This window comes from Rhincodon typus, chromosome 4 (assembly GCF_021869965.1).
Source record: "Rhincodon typus isolate 14 chromosome 4, sRhiTyp1.1, whole genome shotgun sequence".
Lineage (NCBI taxonomy): Eukaryota > Metazoa > Chordata > Chondrichthyes > Orectolobiformes > Rhincodontidae > Rhincodon > Rhincodon typus.
The window spans coordinates 48327655-48347975 of record NC_063335.1 but is presented as its reverse complement, the minus strand read 5'-3'; the positions used below and the strand labels follow the sequence as shown (position 1 = coordinate 48347975).

Genomic DNA, 20321 nt, shown 5'->3' with positions numbered 1-20321 from the left:
GGACACCTCTCATCCTCCAGTGCTCCATAGGAAAACGTCCCAATCTATCCAGCCTCTCCTTACAACACAAACCTTCTAGTTCCTGACATGCTTTTGACTTTGTTTTGTTCTTTTTCTCCTCTTTTGATATATCTGGCCCTACTTTCTGGCATCCAGTGAGAGAAATCATCAGACTCTGACTATAGGTATCTGTCTTTGCTCTTTGTTTCCATTCAGCATCTTCCCATTTTGATTGGTGCTGGAACCAAACCTTTTTCTTTCACTGCTCCACCCATTTCATTGCATTGATTCATTTGGAGTTGTCACTTAGCCTGCCAACAACAGTAGGGACAGTGTTGAGGAGGGAGTTAAAATATGCTGAAGCGTCTGCATTGCCCTTACCTGGTGTTGCACATAATTTGATTAATTGGAAACATTGGTGACTTAGTGGTGGATAATAAATGACAAGTACCACTGGTGATTTGGTGGTGGGTAAAAAGCCATTTGGCTGTGTGTGATAACATTTCTGCATTAAAAAAAAATGAAGAGAAAAATGCCAACCTGTACCAATGTGCTGCACATGTGCCTGCTGCTATGTAACAGTAGTGAGGTGTGAAGATGGTATGTGCCCTGTCTGCTGGTGATGAATATGATCAAGTATGAATGTCTGCACCCACTGTGCACATGGGAGCTGGATTCCAGTTGCAAAAGCTGCTGGGCAGGATCCTTGGGACTTGGGGAAACCTGAAATGAGCCTGTGTAACAACTGGCTGCAGTGTGTTTCTGCGCAACCCCTTTGCACTCCCCAGGGGCCCTCAAACAAATCTTCTGTTAATCATCACTCCTTCCTGCTGCTTGCAAACAACACATCCCCCACTCTCTTCAACCACTGCCTCCCAATTGTTGGGCTCCAACCCTTCCCCTTCTCTGACTCCCCCCAGTTTCTCTCTTGCTGAAGACCATTTCCAACTGTCCTGGCTGTAGCATTTTGCCACTAGCTTTCCTGCACCAGCAACCTCTCCATCTGCAGATAACAGAGAGGTCAGGGATTCAATTCCGGGTTCTACTCCCGGCCCTGCCCCTCTCAGGTCACCCCCTCTCCCTCCTCTGGCTAATATTGGGGCTATTGTATCATACACCTGTAACACTTGTGCATGTTGATTTAAATGGAGTGTAAAAGAAAGATTTTACTATTTATTTGGACAGGAATTACCTGACAATGAATATCTTCACCCCCCACTCCGTATCTCCGTCGTTGACTGGAGAGCATTTGGCCGCAGTACTCTTGTTGGGACGCATACCATCAACTCACTGAAGCAGTACATCCACAGACCTCGTGAACATCGTCAACCAGCACGTAGACCAACACCGGATATAACTGGTGAGAATTTCTGGTCTTACTCTTCTCAAATCAGCTGAAAATGTAACTGGGGACAGTTTTGTGATGAGAGAGCACGGTGTAACAGGCCTCCAGAAGTAGGTGGTGACATTGAGGGAGTACATTGAGCAGGGAAGTTCAAGCAGTCAGAGGAAAGGGTGTCTTTATCAGAAAGAGACCTCAGGAAGAGTGAGACGCACCCAAACAAAAAAAAATCTTCAACGAGATGTGAACTATAAGCTTAATTCCATGTAAATACCCTGTTTTCCTAATTTAACTTGAATTTTCTGAATGTTTGTGAGGACTTGATGCCAGTAGAAATAAAGAATTGTTGCTTCATGATCATTCTTTGCACTTAAATCTTGTCTTGCAATGTAAAATGTAATCAAAAACAGATTGGCTGGTAGGGAGAAATTATTTCCTCTAGTTGGGGAATTTAGAACTGGGGACTGTCTAAAAACTAGAACTCAATCTTTTGGGAGTGAAATTGGGGAAGCATTTCTTCACTCAAAAAATAGTAGATGTGTGGGAGCAAATTACTGCAGGTGCTGGAATCTGTACAAGTCAGGCAGCATCCCTGGAGAGAGAGCAAGCTAATGTTGAGCCCAGGTGACTCTTCAGCTGATGTAAAGTGTGGAGGGAGCAGCATTTATGGAAGCATTTATGGAATGGTAGTGGGGGTTGGGTGTGTGGAGTGTTGGGGGAGAAAGTGTGTGAAGTAGTGCAGATTAAGTGATTGGAATGTTTCACAAACACCTTGTGAGGTTTTGAAACATTATGTAAATGCAAGTCTATTCTTCCTTTTGATTTTTTTTCCTTCCTTTCACCATTCCTCCCTAATCATTGTAGCTCAAGTTTATGTGTTGAAAATTTTAATTCAATTTACAGTAAAGTATGACATTTCCATTTATGGGTTGAGACCATTGCCAACAAGGGCAGCATAATTGCCCATCCCTAAGTGTCCTTAAACTGAGAGTCCAACTATGCCATTTCAAAAGGCATTTAAGACTCAACCACACTGCTGTGGATCTGGAGTCACATGTAGACCAGACTGTAAGGAAGATGGAAAAAGAATGAATTGCAGATGCTCAAAGTCAGAAAAAAAAACAGAAATTGCTGGAAAAACTCAGGTCTAGCAGCACCTAGGGAGAGAAAGTAGAGTTTATGTTTCAGTTTCAGACAATTCTAGAATTATCCTTTAAGGAAGGCAAATTTCCTTCCTTAAAGGACATGAGTAAACCAGATTTTTACCACAATTGTTTTTACTACAATTAGTAATAATTTCATGGCCATTATTGCTGAGTCTGGCTTTATATTACAGATTTTCTAATTTAGCTTAAATTCCACCAGAGGACATGATGGGACTTGAATCCATATTCCCAGAGTATCAACTTGGGCCTCTAGATCACTAGTGCAGTGATAGTTTCACCATGCAACTATCTCCCTCTGAAAATTTTGTCAATTATTTTGCAAAATATTTTGCATGATTAACTAGACAGCAAGTCATTATTTCTATGTAGCACTCCATAAAACCATAAAATGTAGGAGCAGAAGTAGACCATTCAGTCAATTGAGTCTTTTCTGCCATTCATGAGATTGTGGCCGATCTGATAATCCTCAACTCCATTTTCCTGCCTTCTCCCCATAACCCTTGATTCCCCTACTGATTAAAAATCGATCTATCTCAGCCTTGAATATACTTAACAACGCAACTCAGGATTCTAGTAAAAAATTCCACAATTCACTACCCTTTGAGAGAAGAAATTCCTCCCCACCTCTGTCTTAAATGTATAATTCCTAATTTTGAGATTATGCCCTCTGGTCCTAAACTCTCCCAAAAGGGGAAATAATCTCTTCACATCTACCCTGTCAAGTCCCTGAAGAATCCTGCAATGTTTCAATACGGTTGTGTCTCATTCTTCTAAACATGAGTAAAGGCCTAAAACTACTCAACCTTTCCAGATAAAATAGTCACATTAAACTGAGATTAGCCTAATGAATCTTCTCTGAAATGCCTCCAATGACAACGTATTGTTCCTTAGAGAAGGGGCTGAAAACTGCTCATTGTATTCCAGTTGTGGTCTAACATGTGCAAGACCTCCCTACTTTTATACTTTATTCCCTTTGAAATAAAGGCTAACATTCCATTTGCTTTCCTTATTACCTGCTGAACTTGGAAGCTAGCTTTTTTATGATGTATGCATGACGACTCCCAAATCTTTCTGCGCTATAGCATTCTGCAGTCCTTCTCCATTTAACTAATATTCAGCTACTGTATTCTTCCTATTAAAGTGTGTAGCTTCACATTTCCCCATATGATATTCCGTCTGCCAATTTTTTGCCCACTAGCTTAACCTGCCTATATCATTCCACAGATTCTTTGCAATACTCTCACCTATTGCCTTCCCACCTATTTTTGCATCATTGCAAACTTGGCATTTGTTTTCCTTAACTAAATCATAAATAAATATTGAAACTAATTGTGAGCCTAGCATTGAACCCTGTGGCAATCCACTAACTACAGGTTGCCATCCTGAAAATGCCCCCTTTTATCTCAACTTTGTTTTCTCTTAGTTAGGCAATCCTCTATTCAAGTGATTGGACTATATCGAACACCGTGGACTCTATTCTTCTTTAGATTAGTGCCTAATGTTACCGTCCCCATAGAGACCAATAGCTTAAAAAAATACAGTATTTCCATTCCCAGTGATATACTTAAAGAATCACATGACAAAGCTTTAAGATTTAAGACTTTTACTGTAACAAAGAAGAACATTGACTAAATAATACTGACAGCTAATGTTCTAAACTACAGCAAAGGTAATCCTTATTAATACTTTAATGCAACCATTAACCCTATACTGTATCCTATAGTCTCCATGGTAACCAAGCCACCAAGGCTTGCTGTCAGCCAGAAATTGAAATAGATCATATGAATCTCTTTACTCTCCATTTTTAACTTGAATGGAAGAAACAGTGCAAAACATAATCATCATATAAAATTTCATGTTCATAACATATGGTAACAGCCAATTTGCACAAAGCGACATTTTGCAAAATGCATTGAGCTTAATGCTGGTTTCTCAGCTTTAGTCATGTTCATTAAGGGATGAACCTGAAGATATAAATTATGCCTCATTTTAAAGTAGCATTTTGACGAATTCTGAAATCTTTCAGGATTTCAAGTGTCAGGCCTAGGTCCTACAGCACACCTCAAAAGCAGACGTTTCTGAATTAGAAAGAAGTGTGTTGCCAAATGAGCCAAAACACACAACGATCTTGTGTCTTGAATCAATAATAGAAGACCAAATACAAAAGTTAAAGGCTTTCAGTTTACTCTTGAATTCGTCAGTCTGGGCATCTAAGAGACTCCAGAACTAACTTTGAATATACCCATTTATTGGATTCAGACTAAGAAAAGTTAAAGCAATGATAAATTAAGAGTTGAATCACTGGAAAACTAAACTCAAAGTTCCTGGGTTGTATTGATACTTACAGCAATCTTTCAGCATAAATGTAAGTTATCTTTATACTAATAACTGACTTTTTAATAAATCTCTAGATGTATCTTGTGCTGGACGACAAACACAGGAAAATGAAGTCTATATAAACATGAGTCCTGATGCACCATCTGAACAAATGCCGGCAGTAGCTTTCCCAAAACAAATGGTCAGTAAGATCTACTTTACTGCACATTTCTTGAAGTTAGATTGCATGACAATATTGAACGTGATTGAATACTGTAGAGTAATATGGCCTGCAGTATTAATGCTCTTCTGTTGACCACATGCTGTTTGTACAGGAGCACTCTGATTGTTATACAGTACTGTCCATGCGTTAAAACCTCATCCCTAGAAATGTACCCAGGACTGATCTGCAATTACTTCTAAGACTGAAAGGAGGAGGCATGGAAAACAACTGTTTCTTTTTATTGGCATTTCAAATGTGTGTCAAAAAGTTGAGTCAATGCAATACTTCCTTTCTTTTGATTTTGTTTGGGAACAAGTTTAAATAGGGGGGCATGATTAAGTAACTTTCAGTTCAGACCTGTCTGGTGTGATAGTGAAGAAGTCAGCTGTAGTGTTCAGGAAGGTATCAATGGACCAGTCAGGTCACAATTTGATAGACAAATAGAATCCAATCAAAAGATGTGAGAGATTTGGGTAAGGCATACAAGGCAAAGGAATACACAATAAATGGTAAGATACTGAGAAGTACATAGGAAAAGCGTGTGTACCCACAGATCACTGAAGGTAGCTGGTCAGGTAGATAAGATGGTTATAGAGACATACGTAATACTTTACCAGTTGAGATAAAGAATATAGCAGCAGACAACTTATGCTAGAATTGTATAAAACACTAATTAGACCACAACTAGAGTACTGTGTAGATTAAAGTAAATATATTATTGTACGAAAGAGGTTAGAGGAGAGATTTGCAAGGCTGTTGCCAGAGGTGAAGAACTTTAAAATTGAGAATGAGGAGGAATTTCTTCTGTCAGAGGCTTGAGAGTCTTTGGAACTCATGGCACAGTCAGCTGTGGGGGCAGAGATCTTGTGCATATTTAATGCTGAGATAAATTCTTGATCAATAGGGGAATCAAGGGTTACGGGGAAAATGGAAAAATGTGGATGTGAGGAACATTGGATCAGCAATGAGCCTTTTAAATGGTGCAGCAGGCTGTAGGGGCTGAACGGCCTATCCCCCTGTTCCTGTTTCTTTTGGGCTTATGGTCTTAACCATGAGAAAAGATTGGAATGGCTGCAGTTGTTTACTTTGCAATAAAGAAGGCTGAAGAGAGATTTAATTGGACATATAATATTTTAAGAAGCTTAGATACAGTGGATACCCGAGAAATCAATAATGAGGGGACATACACTTAAAATAATTGGTAGAAGGATTAATTTGGGGACTAAAAAGGGACTTTTTATTTAGCCAGAGTTTGTGTATCTGGAACTCAGCTGAAAAGAGCAGCAGAGCAGAAACACTTACACCTTAAAGAATACTTGGATAAACTAAACAACATATTTGAAGGGCCATAACTTAGAGGGCTAAGGATCCAAAACTGGAATGTGGAATAAAGATGGATAGCTTTTCTTCATATGGCACAGACTATTGGGCCAAGTGTTGTCTTCCATGCTATAAACTTTCTATGTTTCAGTCACTGAGCTCTGGTCATGTGGAATGCATTTTTGGTACATTCTACTTGCTCTTGATCAATGTTGGGAGAGAAAGTATGGCTCCATTAACCTTGACTTTACTTTCAGATTATATTGCTACATGCACTATAACAGCTACATTTCAAAAATACTTCAATGGCTGTTAATTGTATACAGGTCATGGGTATTTAACTGGGGATTCATTTAGGTCCCCTTAAATAGTCAAAGGCTCAAATTGTGGTTGTTGTGTTAGGAGGTGTATGCTTATAGTGCGTGACTCTGTTAGTAAATATAGAAATGTGTAACAATTGGCTCCAGTTCTATACTTCACCAGCTAGCTTTCTGGACTAGAATATGATAGCAGAGAAAGGTTGCCTTGATACAAAAGTTGAAAACTAAATAAAAAATTGTTACACAGGAATACTATTGCCTGCTAGTTCCCTTCTGAGCTACACAGCATCCCGACTTGGAACTATATCACAATTCCTGTTGCTGAGTCAAAACCTGGGTCTTCCTTTCTAAATGCGTTGTGTATGCAGTAATTTAAGAAGACAGCTTCTAAGTATCTTCTTCAGGGCAATAAGGGACAGGCAATAAATGCTAGCCTAACCAGCAAAAATCACATTCCATGACAAAAAATTTAAAAAAGACACTCAACATCAGTGATCCAAATTGAGAGGTGTCACTTCAAGAATGTCATTTCTCTTGGAAAATACCAAGGTAGTTGCCTCAATAGCTTCCTGTAAAAAAAAACATTCATTTCCCAAAATCTACCAAATTAATGAAGTGTCTGCTAACTTTTTTTCTATATGCTTTAATGCAATGTTTAAAATGGTCCACCAGCCAGAGGAAATCAGCATTTTCTATTCAATATTAAAATGCATCATAGGTTTAAGCTGCCCAATTAAACTAACAATTCAGATTTTTAATGAATTAATACAGTACAATGGATAATTTTAGGGCCTCTAATTGGCCATTACTGTTTAGCTCAGTGCTACATATGCTTATGTAATTCTTGCTGAGATTGTTGTTGTATGTTCATATTATTTGCTTGGTGAATAGCGTGAAGCAGTCGAAGGATTTTCAGTCTGCGTATGAACCTAAAAAACCATGAAGTGAATTTTTCTTCTATGGTGACTATCTCCCTTATACTAGCTGATAGGGTGGTTAGTTTCAAATGGCAGGACGCTTTTTTTTAAAACTTCCACAGTCTAAAAATTGAACCTATATCTAACAGAGCAAATATTCTGATGGATGTCAACCTAAAATTGAGAGTTAGAACTCCAATCTTAACTCACAAGGATTGTCTGGAGCAAGATTCCAATTCAGAAGCGAGAATATTGCAATAAGCCAAAGGTTTGCACCCATGCTACAGTAATGGGATACAGTATAATACTTCATGTTACATAGAACCAGTGAAAGTGTGTGAACAAAACTTTATTTTTTTCCCCCTTACTGAAACCACCTCCATTGCCTATGCTTTGTTTCAGAAAAGGAAGTTATCACGAAGGTTCACATCAAGAAGGAAGCCATCTGTCATTCAAGACAGTGAGAATGTCATAGACTGGTGGTCTAAGTATTACTCTTCTGTGGCAAAGGCCCAAAATGTACGACATGCTTATTGATAAGTTTTTATTTTATAATGCTTGTTCAAATTATGCTCATCAATAAGTTATATAATTGATTGAAACGGTGTCACTGATCAGTAAGAATAACTGTAGTTCACTGATATTGCTCAAAATATATAAAACAAACTAAAGGTCAAGTACAAATGTGTAATAGAAAATGAAAAATAACAAATGCATAGAGTCTTGAAAGCAAAGAGAAAATGATTGTTCTCACTTTTCTTTCTTTGACTCTGTATTTGCTAAAAACAATTTTTTACATTTTCTGGTTTTGACAATAGCCAACCTGAAAAGTGATTCTGTTTCTTTGTTCACAGATGTGTACTGACCTGCTGACTATTTCCAACATTTTCTGTTCCTACTTCAGATTTCCAGGATCTGCACTATTGCTCCTTGTTCTAATCCTGTTGTCTCGTGAATCAGTGTTGCTGGCTGTGCTGTAGTACATTAGTTCCAGTGCTTTTAGGTGCTTGTCTAATGGAACAACTTTCAGCACTCCTGATACAAACCTTCAAGTGCTAGAAGTGTACATCAGAAAATTTACTGTTCATTTACTCTGAAATTTCTGTCCACTCACTTAAATGTATGGAAAGGCTGTGAGACCAAGGCACAGCTTTCTTATATAAATATATTTACCTGCTGGCACTGTGAGAAGCTGGACTGTGAGCTTAGTGAATTATATCGGTGAGGTTGTTTGATGTTTGAGCCAATAAACTGTGGTTCTGCTTGTGAATCCTGGTGAAGTACGGAACCATCAGGATTAGCAGTAGATTTGTGGATTTCATGTATTCTGTGGCCATCCTTTGATTCTTGTCATAACTCCATAGTGACCATTAGTGTAGATCTAATACTATCCCTCAATGGCTTAATGGGTTTATCCAATGATCGGCTGAGCTATGCAACATAGTCTCAAACCAACTGTTCATAATTGTCTACTAATTTCAGTTTAAGGGTGTGATAATGGAGTCATCATTGTTATAATCACACACCAGATGATGTTACCAAATTATTTTGGTTTTATTTTCTTTCTCTCATCATATACACAGTCTGAGGTATCTCCCAGGAAATTACAATTTAGTTTGTAATGCATTTCTCCCCTTTTAAGTGCATCCCATTGAAGCTTTCTTGGCAGTTCATCAGTTGTGACATTCCAGGGTCCCTCTCTCAAGACAGCCACTGAATTTATATCTGCAGTCATTTGTTTGACACTTTTAATGTCAATGTTCTAAAGTGTTTTTTCTTAAAAGCTCAATATGTCCACAGGTGATCCATGGTCATAACATTTCCCTCACATGGTGAATGAAATAAGATCCATTCTCATTTCATTATAAAGTTGAAAAAAAATTAAATATATAAAACATACATTTTTTTTAGCTTCAGTTAATATTATATTTTCAGTTCTCTCTGGGTCTCTAAGATTTGAATGGGACAGTAATGCAAGTATATTTTAACTGGTGTGGTTGATGGAACAGACACCAATGGAATAATTAGGCATTCTGGGTCTTTGACTTGCCCGCAAATGGTAACAGGTTGTGGTCAGTAGAGAGTGCATTCTCTTTGTAACCATTTTGAATATATATCTCAAAGTGTTTCAGAGATCATAATAAACCAAAGTTTTCCTTCTCCTGTAGATAGAATACTGTCTGTGACGATATTGTCTGTTTAGTTTCTAAGAGAAATACCTGATTAATCTCCAAATTCCATATTCATCTTTCTGATGGAGACAGCCTTTACCCTGATATCACTCCTATTGATGGCTGATTGGAGCAAGCATAGGCTCACTTATTGAAATGGCCTCAAACCTCTCAAAAACATTTTGACATTTCTCAGTTCATACTGCTTTTTCTTTTCTGGACTAGGTCTGTCAGCCTTGTGGCCACTTGCTGAAGTTTGGGACAAATGTTTGACAGAGGCCACACATTCCCAAGAATCTCAGAATTTCCCATTTTGTTACGGGAATGGGGAACTGTACTACTGCATCTACCTTTGCAGCAGTGGGCAGTACTCATTCTTGACCCTCTATGGTCCTAGATATGTCACTTGGGCTTTCACGAACTTGCACTTTGTGAAGTTGCCCACCAGGTCAGCTGATTATTTTCCAGTAAAAGGCTTCCAGTTGCTCTAAGTGCATTTCCCAGGTATCCTAGGAGGTTGTCTATATACACCGTGCAATTAGATAAGCCTGACATTATCTGGTCCATCAACATTTGAAAGGTGGTTGGTGCATTTTGACTTGACACTGGTATAACCTGTCTAGAGTTATGAAGGCAGAGCTTTCCTTCACATGCCATCTAGGGAACCTACTAGTACCCCTTCAGTAATCTATCTTGGTAATGTGGGCAGCTTTACCTATCCTATCTACGCAGTCTTCCAGCCTGGGTATTGGCTAGGAGTCAGTTCTGGATACTGTGTTAATTTTTCAGTAATCACTGCAGAGCCTTGTGGAACTATCTGTCTTGGGCACTATCAAAGCTGGTGAGCTCCAGTTACTGCTGCTAGGCTCTATTAGTTAGTGCTCCAGCACATAGTTACTCACTTCCCAAATACAAGTCATCTTTTCTGAGTCCAGCCTATAGAGATGTTACCTTGTGTTACTTTATGCTTTGTTATGTCTGCCCAGTGTTCCGCATCTATGTGAGTGAATCAAGGAGTCTAAACTTGCTAGTATTTCTGTATTGGCTGATATGGTAGTAGGGCATTCAATATGAACCTCACCAAGTCCCCTTCCAATTCACCCTTGTTGTTACTTTCTTCCTCGAGGTCAGTGGCAATGGGACAGACCATGACTTGCTTGAAACCTTGTTGGGGATGGTACTGCTTCATTATGTTCATTTGACAGAACCATTTGTTCTTTTTTTTAACCCAATCTGCACTTTCAATCAGATAATTCACTTCCATGAGCTTCCTCGTTATTCTACATGAGCCACTGAACTGGGCTTTTAAGGGCTGACTGGGTATTACTGACACAGAGTCTCCTGGCTGATGCAGACTAGGGTTTTACATATGCTGACATGTCTCGACTTTGGAATCTCATGAGCTAGTACAATATTTCCATAAGGCACTTCAGTAGTCCCATTGCCTCATGGACCACTGTCTACTCCTCATTTACAGATCTTTTCTGTAAGCGGTTCTCCATTTACTCGTCTGCACCTCATGTTTACAAATGGTATTATTCCAAGACTGCCATAGCTTCAGAGTGAGCAGTCTGAGTTCGTGCTTTTAATAGTGAGTCAGCTTATGGGGCCGTTACCAAGGAAGTTCTATTTATTACCCCTTTTAGGTCTTCTGGACTCCTGAAAAATGTTTCAGATAGTCAGACCACAGGATCTTCTGTTTATTGTACTATCTCAGCCTCCACTGGCTATGCTAGTTTGGCCATGAACTATGTGGGTTCTAGCACTCAGAGTGAGAGAGTCGTTTACCTGTCACACTGGAGTGCAAGTGGGTGGTTCTTCAACTGTGACCTTCAGAGCACACTAGTGCTTGAACCCAGCTCTCACTGTCCAAACAGCCACTGACCACAATTAGTTGTTTAGCTGTAGCAGTTCACTTTTAAGATATGCATTTTGGAAGTTCGATTTATCCATGTATGTTCTGAAGTTACGATCCATGAAAATGACATTATTGGCCTCAATGTTAGGTGTTGAACTGCTTTTTTCCCTCTATTTGTTTTTGTTTCTCAGATATAAATATCAAATGTAACAACCCAAAATCACATGTTTGTCTTTAATGAGCTCAAGTTACACAATTCAACATGAGTACTCCTGGTCAAATCATACGATTCCATTTATGTGATTCTTTATTATTAAGTTCGCAGACCACTACACAATTCAGATATCAAGCTTTATGATTCAAACGAGCCTACAGCAAACAGTGGTTTGTTTTGAACACTTATACTATTTCTCTCTTTTCATTTGCACATTCCATGCATGCTAACATTACAGTACATTAAAAGACACACAGTGCAGATTTTAGAAAACTCTCTGGCAAGAAGGTGTACTCATGTTTATAAATCTCTCCAGTGTTACATTAGCATTGTTACAGATCCTATAAAGTGACCAACAAATATCCCAAAGTCTGAAGACTTGGAGGAATGACTTTTCTACTTTGTCCACATCTCATTTTTTAACAAAGTTTTCAGCAAAATTGAAAGCTGTTCAAATCAATCACGCACTGATCTAACAAACAGCAGGCTACATTGAAATAAACAAATAATAAGAACCTGGATTCCCACACCAAGGAATTAGATTAAGAGAAATCCTCCAATGTTATTGTTCCTCATTTCTTAGAATTCTCACATTAACTTAACTATAAACTTTACTGGTAAAGCTACCACACGTATCATTGCGACATTTGCAAGTTAAGTGCTTGTCTACTCACTTCTAATGTTATGTTTCTGATAAGGCAAAATTGAAAGATACAAGTAGCAATCTGCATGCTGAAGGATACAAAAATGGTAAGTGAACACTGCAATGAAATAAAATGTGTTATTGATGGACATTCTTCTTTAATATAATCCAATGTTCAAACTATCTAATGCTATTAGAAAGCTTTATTCCCATGATAGATTATTAAAGCAGCCCAGTTGTCTAATAAAAGGCAGAACAAATGATTGTATGATATGTATAATCAAAGGACTTTCATCACTGGTAAAAGCACGTTCACCTCAAAATTGGCTGCAGAGAACAATGTGCCTGATTTATGGCATTTGGTTTCCTGGTTATTTGTTTTTATCACCAGAAAAGTGGAAATACCCCAAAGGGACTGTGGGACTTTAGTGTCTAATACTCAAATTTACCCCATAATGTCTGGGGTATGGTTACATAAAATAAATGCTCAGGATCTGATGATGCAGTGGTAGTATACCAACCTCTAGGCCAGAAGGTCTGACCTCCTGCAGAGGTGTGTCATAGCATGTCCAAATAGGTTGATTAAAAATAATTTTAAAATTATTGCACAAAGCCTTCGGTTCTAAGGCGGAGGTTGAAAACAAAATATACTTAGTATACCGTCAGCCATGTTAGTAAATCTCTTACCAGTTACTGATTAGCCCTGAGATGATCTTTTGAGGCAGTGGGTTCTGAGCCAGAACCTTCAGATTCGAATGCCTCTCCAGGACTTAATGGCCAAGGAACATGCATTCATAACAGGGCCAAAGAGGTGCTTGTGTTTTGACCTGCAGTTGCTCCCATTCACTTATCAATGCAGGCAGTGGGAATGAGAGAGATTCCTGATCAGCCATGTGATGGAAAGAATGTTAGCACTAGAGGAGGCCCCATCTGTAGCTTCAGACTACAACCTGCAAATAAAAGTTCATGTTGTCACAGCAACCAGGAGCCCCACCCACTGATTCTCCATGACTGATTTTACTAAGGGTAATTGTGAAGGAAAGAATGTTGGGGCCACCACTTCAGTAACTAGGAGTCTGCATAAAGAGATAAGCTCAATTCTAAATACCAGAAATTGCACCTCAATCCAATGGTGATTGTTGCCATTTGAGGAATCCATGCAGAAAATAAATCCCAAATTAATTGAAGTTGGAACGATTAGCAAATGACTGGAAATATATTGAACTTGTCTGGCTGTTACATGTCTTCACATTCTGCTGAAACTGACAATATTCACAGAAACATACAGCTAAGAAAGAGGCCATTCTGCCCATTGTGTCTATACAAGCTCTTCAAAGCAGTTTCCCAGTTAGTCCGACCCTCCTCTTCTTCCTGCAGAGCCCTTCAAATTTTGCTAGTTTGTACACACAACTTCAAAATATAAGATGTAATAAAACATTCAGTGTTGACAAATTGCAGTAAAAACGGGGTAGTGAAGAAGGCATTTGGTACACTTGCCTTCATTGGTCAGTGCTTTGAGTACAGGAGTTGGGAGGTCACTTTGCAGCTGTACAGGACATCTGGTGGGCCACTTTTGGAATGCTGCATTCAATTCTGGTCTCCCTGCTATCAGAAAGATGTTGTGAAACTTGAAAGAATTCAGAAAAGATTTACAAGGATGTTGCCAGGGTTGGAGGGTTTGACCTATAAAGGAGGGGCTGAATAGGCTGAGGCTATTTTCCCTGGAGCGTTGGAGGCTGAGGGGTGACCTTATCGAAGTTTATAAAATCATGAGGGGCATGGAACAGGTGAATAGTCATAGCCTTTTCCACACAGTAGGGGAGATCAAATCTAAATAGCATAGGTTTAAGGTGAAGGGGGCAAGATTTAAAAGGGGCCTAAGAGATAACTTTTTCCCACAAAGAGGTTGGTGCATGTATGGAATGAACTGTCATAGGAAGTGATGGAGGTTGGTACAATAGCAGCATTTAAAAGACATCTGAATGGGTATACAAATAGGAAGGGTTTAAGGGATATGGGCCAAATGCTGGCAAATGGGACTAGATTAATTTAGGGTTTCTGGTCGGCATGGACGAATTGGACCAAAGGGTCTGGTTCTGTGTTGTGTATCTCTGACTCTGTGTCCTGTCTTTATAAACATGCAGAGGGAATGTCTTCATAGTTTCTTAAGTGAACACCTTAAATGCTATGCGTAAAAATGGAAACAGTTTATGTACCATCCCAGATAATTACTATTGATTTTATATATCATATATTCTTAGAATTCTGGTGAACCGGCATCTTTAAAAAGTCAAATACTAAATGTCGTTTCTTATTGCTGTGGTGCACAACTTGATTCTGTTCATAGGTGGTGCTTATTTAAAATCTCCTTGCCTTTGTTTCTAGTACTTGATGCACATGATACAGCCATCACTTTAGGTGGTGAAGATGATGAGAAGAGAAAAAGAATTGTTGAAAAGACAACATCGCAAAAGCCTGAAATTGCAACTTTTGAGGTAAAGTTAAAAACTGTGTAGCCCACATTATTCATTATAGAAATACATCCATTAAGCGTATTCTTAAGATCATGTCGACTTATTCTTTAGCACAGCCTCATTCCACCCATTCAAATTCCTGAAGGGAAAGATAAATCATGTATTAAATTTACAAAACAAAACTCCCCCAGTGAAATATCGTGATGTCCAATTTAACCATTGCAGAAATCTATGTTTTACCCAGAAGCCCGATGTCATTTATTCCTTTTTGATTTGTATCCTCTGGGTCACACTGCTTTGGTCCCAGCAATGTTATATTTTAGTTCTGATATTTCTTGAAGGATGTGGAGAGAGAGGAGCGGGGAAAATTGGGGACAGCAATATGGGAGAGAGGATTTGTAAACAGGAAACATCAAAGTGATGAAATTAACAACAGAACACATTTGAAAGTTTTTTTGCAGGTTTTCCTTCTAAGGTCCAGCTGGCTGAGCACCTGCTGGGTTTGAAACCCTGTAACAAAGGGACATAGCAGAGGAGAGGAGGGAGGGACTGAACACGGACTGGTAATGGGTGAACATTTCAGAGTTTGGTGTGGATCAAGGGGCGGGGTGGAGATTTGGAGAAGGTGGCAATTTGGGGAGGAAATAGTGAAGATTGGGGATGGTCGAGATTGGAAGATGGGTAGAGCAAATAGAGGCCAGGGATGAAGATTGGGGCTTGAAGGGAATGGGAGGGGAAGAGGTGGTGGTGAAATTAGGGTATTGATGGGAATCACAAACTGATAGCAATCAATGGTTGGGGCGGGTAGGCTTTGGAGGGTGCTCTTAGAGATTGTGGAGGACAGGTGCAGATCATGGAAGGTGGGCTTTGGCTGAGGGAGAGACCATAGCCCTGAGGTTGTGATTTTGATAATTATAGAGTCTGTGAAGGGATATACTTGTTGGATTGCGAGAGAATAGCCCTACACAAGCAGTACAGTAAATGCATTTACTTAAGGATCCATAAATTCTTCATAACGTGTGCTTCAGCCTCCAGAATCTTCTTTATCGTGTGGCTCTGAAGTTTCACTATTTCCTCAATGTCCTTTCCACAGAAAGGAGAGTCAAAGTTACATGCATTATTCCAGTTGGGGCTTCAGCAATCGGATATATATGGTTAAAATAACTTGATTGACTTTCAATGAAACGTTAAGTTGTATCCCAGTCATAACTGCAAATTGTAGAATTCAAATTGGGCATAATCCTTCTAAACACTGTCTGCAAACCTCGTGTAATATCTTATTGTTCATTTATAGTTCGCATCTCTGGCTCATTCTCCTGAAGCATTCAATTTACCAAGTGTAAATTACATTAATCCGGTTGTATCATTGGAGCAGAAATTAAAATTTTTATGAATTGTTTCCATCAGGTGTACGACAAAGAGTTAGAAGATGAATTTGAACACTTCAGCGATTGGGTGCAAACATTTGATCTCTTTCGCGGCAAAGCAAGTGAAGATGACTCCAGTCTAGATGATGAAAGAATTGTTGGAAAATTTAAGGTGTGTTTTAATGTTTATCTTTTAAAAATTTGCAATAGATTTTAAGGTACAGAGATTCATGCAACATGATCAGACACTGAGACTGGAGTGCATACTTGGTAGAGAAATAAAAATTCATGGGGGTGGGGGGAGAGGAGTGAATCTAGGCTCGGAGACCGTTTTGTAGAGCACCTGCGCTCTGTTCATGGCAAACGACAACATCTTCCAGTCACGAACCATTTTCACTCCCCCTCCCACTCCCTGGGTAACATGTCCATCCTGGGCCTCCTCCAGTGTCACAATGATGCCAAAAACTGGAGGAGCAGCACCTCATATTCTGCCTTGGGAGCCTACAACCCAATCGTCTCAATGTGGACTTGACCAGTTTCAAACTCTCCCCACCCCCGGCCTCATCCCATGACCAACCTTCTCTCTTATCCCCGCCTCCTTGACCTGACACAACCTGTCCATCTTCTCTCCCACCTATCCGCTCCTCTCACCTCACTGACCAATCCCCACCACTGCCTACGTGCACTCACCTATCACTCTTCCATCTGCCTTCCCCAGCCCCACCCCTCCTCTCTCTACTTATTTTGGAGCTCCCTTCCCCCTCCCCATTTCTGAAGAAGGATCCTGACCCAAAATGTCAAATTTCCTGCTCCTCTGATGCTGCCTGGCCTGCTGTGTTCCTCCAGCTCCACACTGAGTTATCTCGGAGTGAATCTAGTGTTCTCCATGTTGTGATCAAAGTAAGTTCCATCTTCCTCCTGTCTTAACACCAGCAATCTATTCTCTGCTTCTGAGAAAAATATTTTGTCCTGTCAATTCTCTGTCCCAAAAACCTTTGACATCTGTTCCAGAGTTATTCATGGCCCTCCATTACTTTTCACATTTGATCATTCTCCATGCCCACACTATAGCAAGCTATGAAATCCTGGGCTGGACATCATTACCAAACATGCTTCAAAAATGTAATGTAGTGAGATCATATTGACATCGCAGAGAGAGACAATTCTGTCCTCATACAATATTTTACAATGTACACTAAGTAGATAGGGAGACCATTCCAAGAACCATACAGGTTCAGTCCTAGTTCCGTGTGTATCCCCCACCTCAGCCAACCTCACTGATAATGTATTCTATTCACTAGCAGGTGAGGACTTGCTCCTTATTACACAGATTGTTTTGGGAAGGGGTCTCTATATTTTTTCACTCTTTCACTAGCCCATGTTTTTGAGACCAAGGGCAAGATTGAGGATTACATTGGGACCCAAAGATGGGGTGAAATAGGGATCTCACAATCCCGCAGTGTGTTGGAAGCAGTGACCCCATTATAGAAAAGTTGATTGAAAAATTAACTGCCAAAGTATGAATTGGATTAGTGGTAACCAACAGCATCAAGTACCTGGTGACCTTTGCAATGCCAAACATGAGATAGCCTTTATCACAAACTACAAAAACCATTTCTTTCCAAGGCAATATATCAAAAAAATTTACTTCCTAATGCCAATCTCACAATGGAACAAGCTGCCAAGAAAATAGTCCCATGCCTATTACTGGAAATATTCAGGTTTAGATCATTTTCAGTTACCAGCTTATCACCAAGGCAACCATCTCAGCATGTCACGACTAATTTAGCTGGTGCTGTCTGTATCAATTTCAGCCAAATATTGATATTAGTCTCTGATGTTAAAACTATTAAAGCAGAAGCTTAGAAAACTGGCAGTACCTGCATAGTCAGATGGGGCACCCACCAGCCACTAAAGAATGACAGCCAGGCTCTCAAAGTGGGAGGGCTAGTAGAATGCAATTTTATCTCGAAAGAAGCTGCAACCTGCTGCCTCAGGTAACAGAGACAGGGAGTGTCTCCATCCCAAGGCACACTCAGCACCTTTATTGAATTTGTGTTGAAAAATGGCCACAGCTGCTGGGGCACATCATTGTGGCAAAGCAACCTATGGGAGTAACTGCCTCAGGCAGCTATGGGAAGTCAAGTGGAAAATTCCTGTCAGTCTCTGATAATTGGCCTTTAAAATCGCTCATTTCGCTTCCTGTTCACCCTGACTGGGAAAGTGGCCCATGGATGCGATAGTACCAACAAAGCTCAATCCTACTAGTGGTGTGATCTTAGCTGCCTGCCTACCTTCAGTCTTGTCCTCATATTGGGGTGAAAATTCTGGAGAGAATAGTACCCCAACAGAATTTTGCTGAAATCGAAGACCCCAGGTATGGGAATCCAAAACTAGAGGGCATAAGTTTAAGGTGAGAGGGGAAAGATTTAAAATGGACCTAAGGGGCAACTTTTTCACACAGAGGATGGTGCGTGTATGGAATGAACTGCCAGAGGAAGTGATGGAGGCAGGTACGGTTACAACATTTAAAGGACACTTCGATGGGTATATGGGATGGGAAAGGTTTAAAGGGATATGGGCCAGATGCTGGCAAATGGGACTAGATTAATTTAGGATAGCTGTTTGGCATGGACGGGTTGGACTGAAGAGTATGTTTCTGTGCTTACGTCTCCCTGACTCAATCTATGATTCAATTAAAGGTAGGACTTCCGAGAGGATTGGCTCTGCATCAAACCATGTAGTGCATTACGTTATAAATGAAACGTTTTGATAAATGTTCAGTAATAGCACCTCTCTCGTAGCTTTACTTACACTGAGGTGGAGGATAAACTGCTTTTTTAATGCAAGATGTAACAGAAATGTTGTGGGAGTTGAGTATCACTTACCATAAGAATACATTACTTTTATTTACAAATACCATGAGATCTAAAGATCACCATTAATCACCAGTAACATACAAGCCACACAAATGCCAGGCAATGACTATTCTAATAAGAAACAATCTAACCACCTTGACTTTGAATGGTGTTACCATCACTGGATTCCCCACTATCAACATTCTGGGGGTTACCGTTGACCAGAAACTCAATTGGACTCTCCATAGAAACATAATGGCTACAACAGCAGGCTAGAGGCTGGGAATACAGCGCCGAGTAACTTCCCAATCCCTGTCCACCATCTACAAACCACAAGTCAGGAATGTGATGGAATACTCCCCACTTGCCTGCATAAGTATAGTGCCAACACAACTCCAGAAGTTTGACACAATTCAGGACAAAGCAGCCTGCTTAATTGGCACCACATTCACAAGCATCCACTCCTTCCACCACTGATGCTCAGTAGCACTAATAGAACTAGCTACAAGACGCACTACAGAAATTCACCAAAGATCCTCAGACAGTGCCTTCCAAATTCTTGACCGCTTCTTTCTGGCAGGAAAAGGACAGAAGATACAAGGGAACACCAGCACCTGTATGTTCCCCTACAAGTCACTCACCATCCTGACTTGGAAATATACCACTGTTCTTTCACTGTTACTGGGTCAAAATCCCGGAATTCGCTCCCTAGTGACATTGTGGGTCAAACTACAGCAGGTGGACTGCAGCAGTTCAAGAAGGCAGCTCACCACCACCTTCAAAAGGGCAATTAGGGACAGCAATAAGTGCATGACCAAGCCAGTGACACCTATGTCCCACGAGTGAATAAAATAAATTCTAATTTAATGAATGCGATATGAAGTATAGTCTCATAAGAGATAGTAGGAACTGCAGATGCTGGAGAATCTGAGATAACAAGGTGTAGAGCTGGATGAACACAGCAGGCCAAGCAGCATCAGAGGAGCAGGAAGGCTGACGTTTTGGGCCTAGACCCTTCTTCAGAAATTTTCTGAAGAAAGGTCTAGACCCGAAACGTCAGCTTTCCTCCTCCTCCGATGCTGCTTGGCCTGCTGTGTTCATCCAGCTCTACACCTTGTTATCTCTTATAGTT

At 40.0% G+C, this 20321-nt stretch overlaps 1 protein-coding gene across 1 annotated transcript in view; it reads left to right on the top strand.

Annotated features, from left to right (window-relative positions):
* Nucleotides 1–20321, top strand: part of fer1l6 (fer-1 like family member 6) — a 110807-nt gene that overhangs the window by 61747 nt on the left and 28739 nt on the right. Inside the window, exons 23-28 of the mRNA XM_048595947.1 lie at nt 1186–1360; nt 4920–5026; nt 8007–8123; nt 12546–12597; nt 14909–14985; nt 16372–16503. Coding sequence (XP_048451904.1) covers nt 1186–1360; nt 4920–5026; nt 8007–8123; nt 12546–12597; nt 14909–14985; nt 16372–16503 — 660 coding nt within the window. The remainder of the gene's footprint in view (nt 1–1185; nt 1361–4919; nt 5027–8006; nt 8124–12545; nt 12598–14908; nt 14986–16371; nt 16504–20321) is intronic.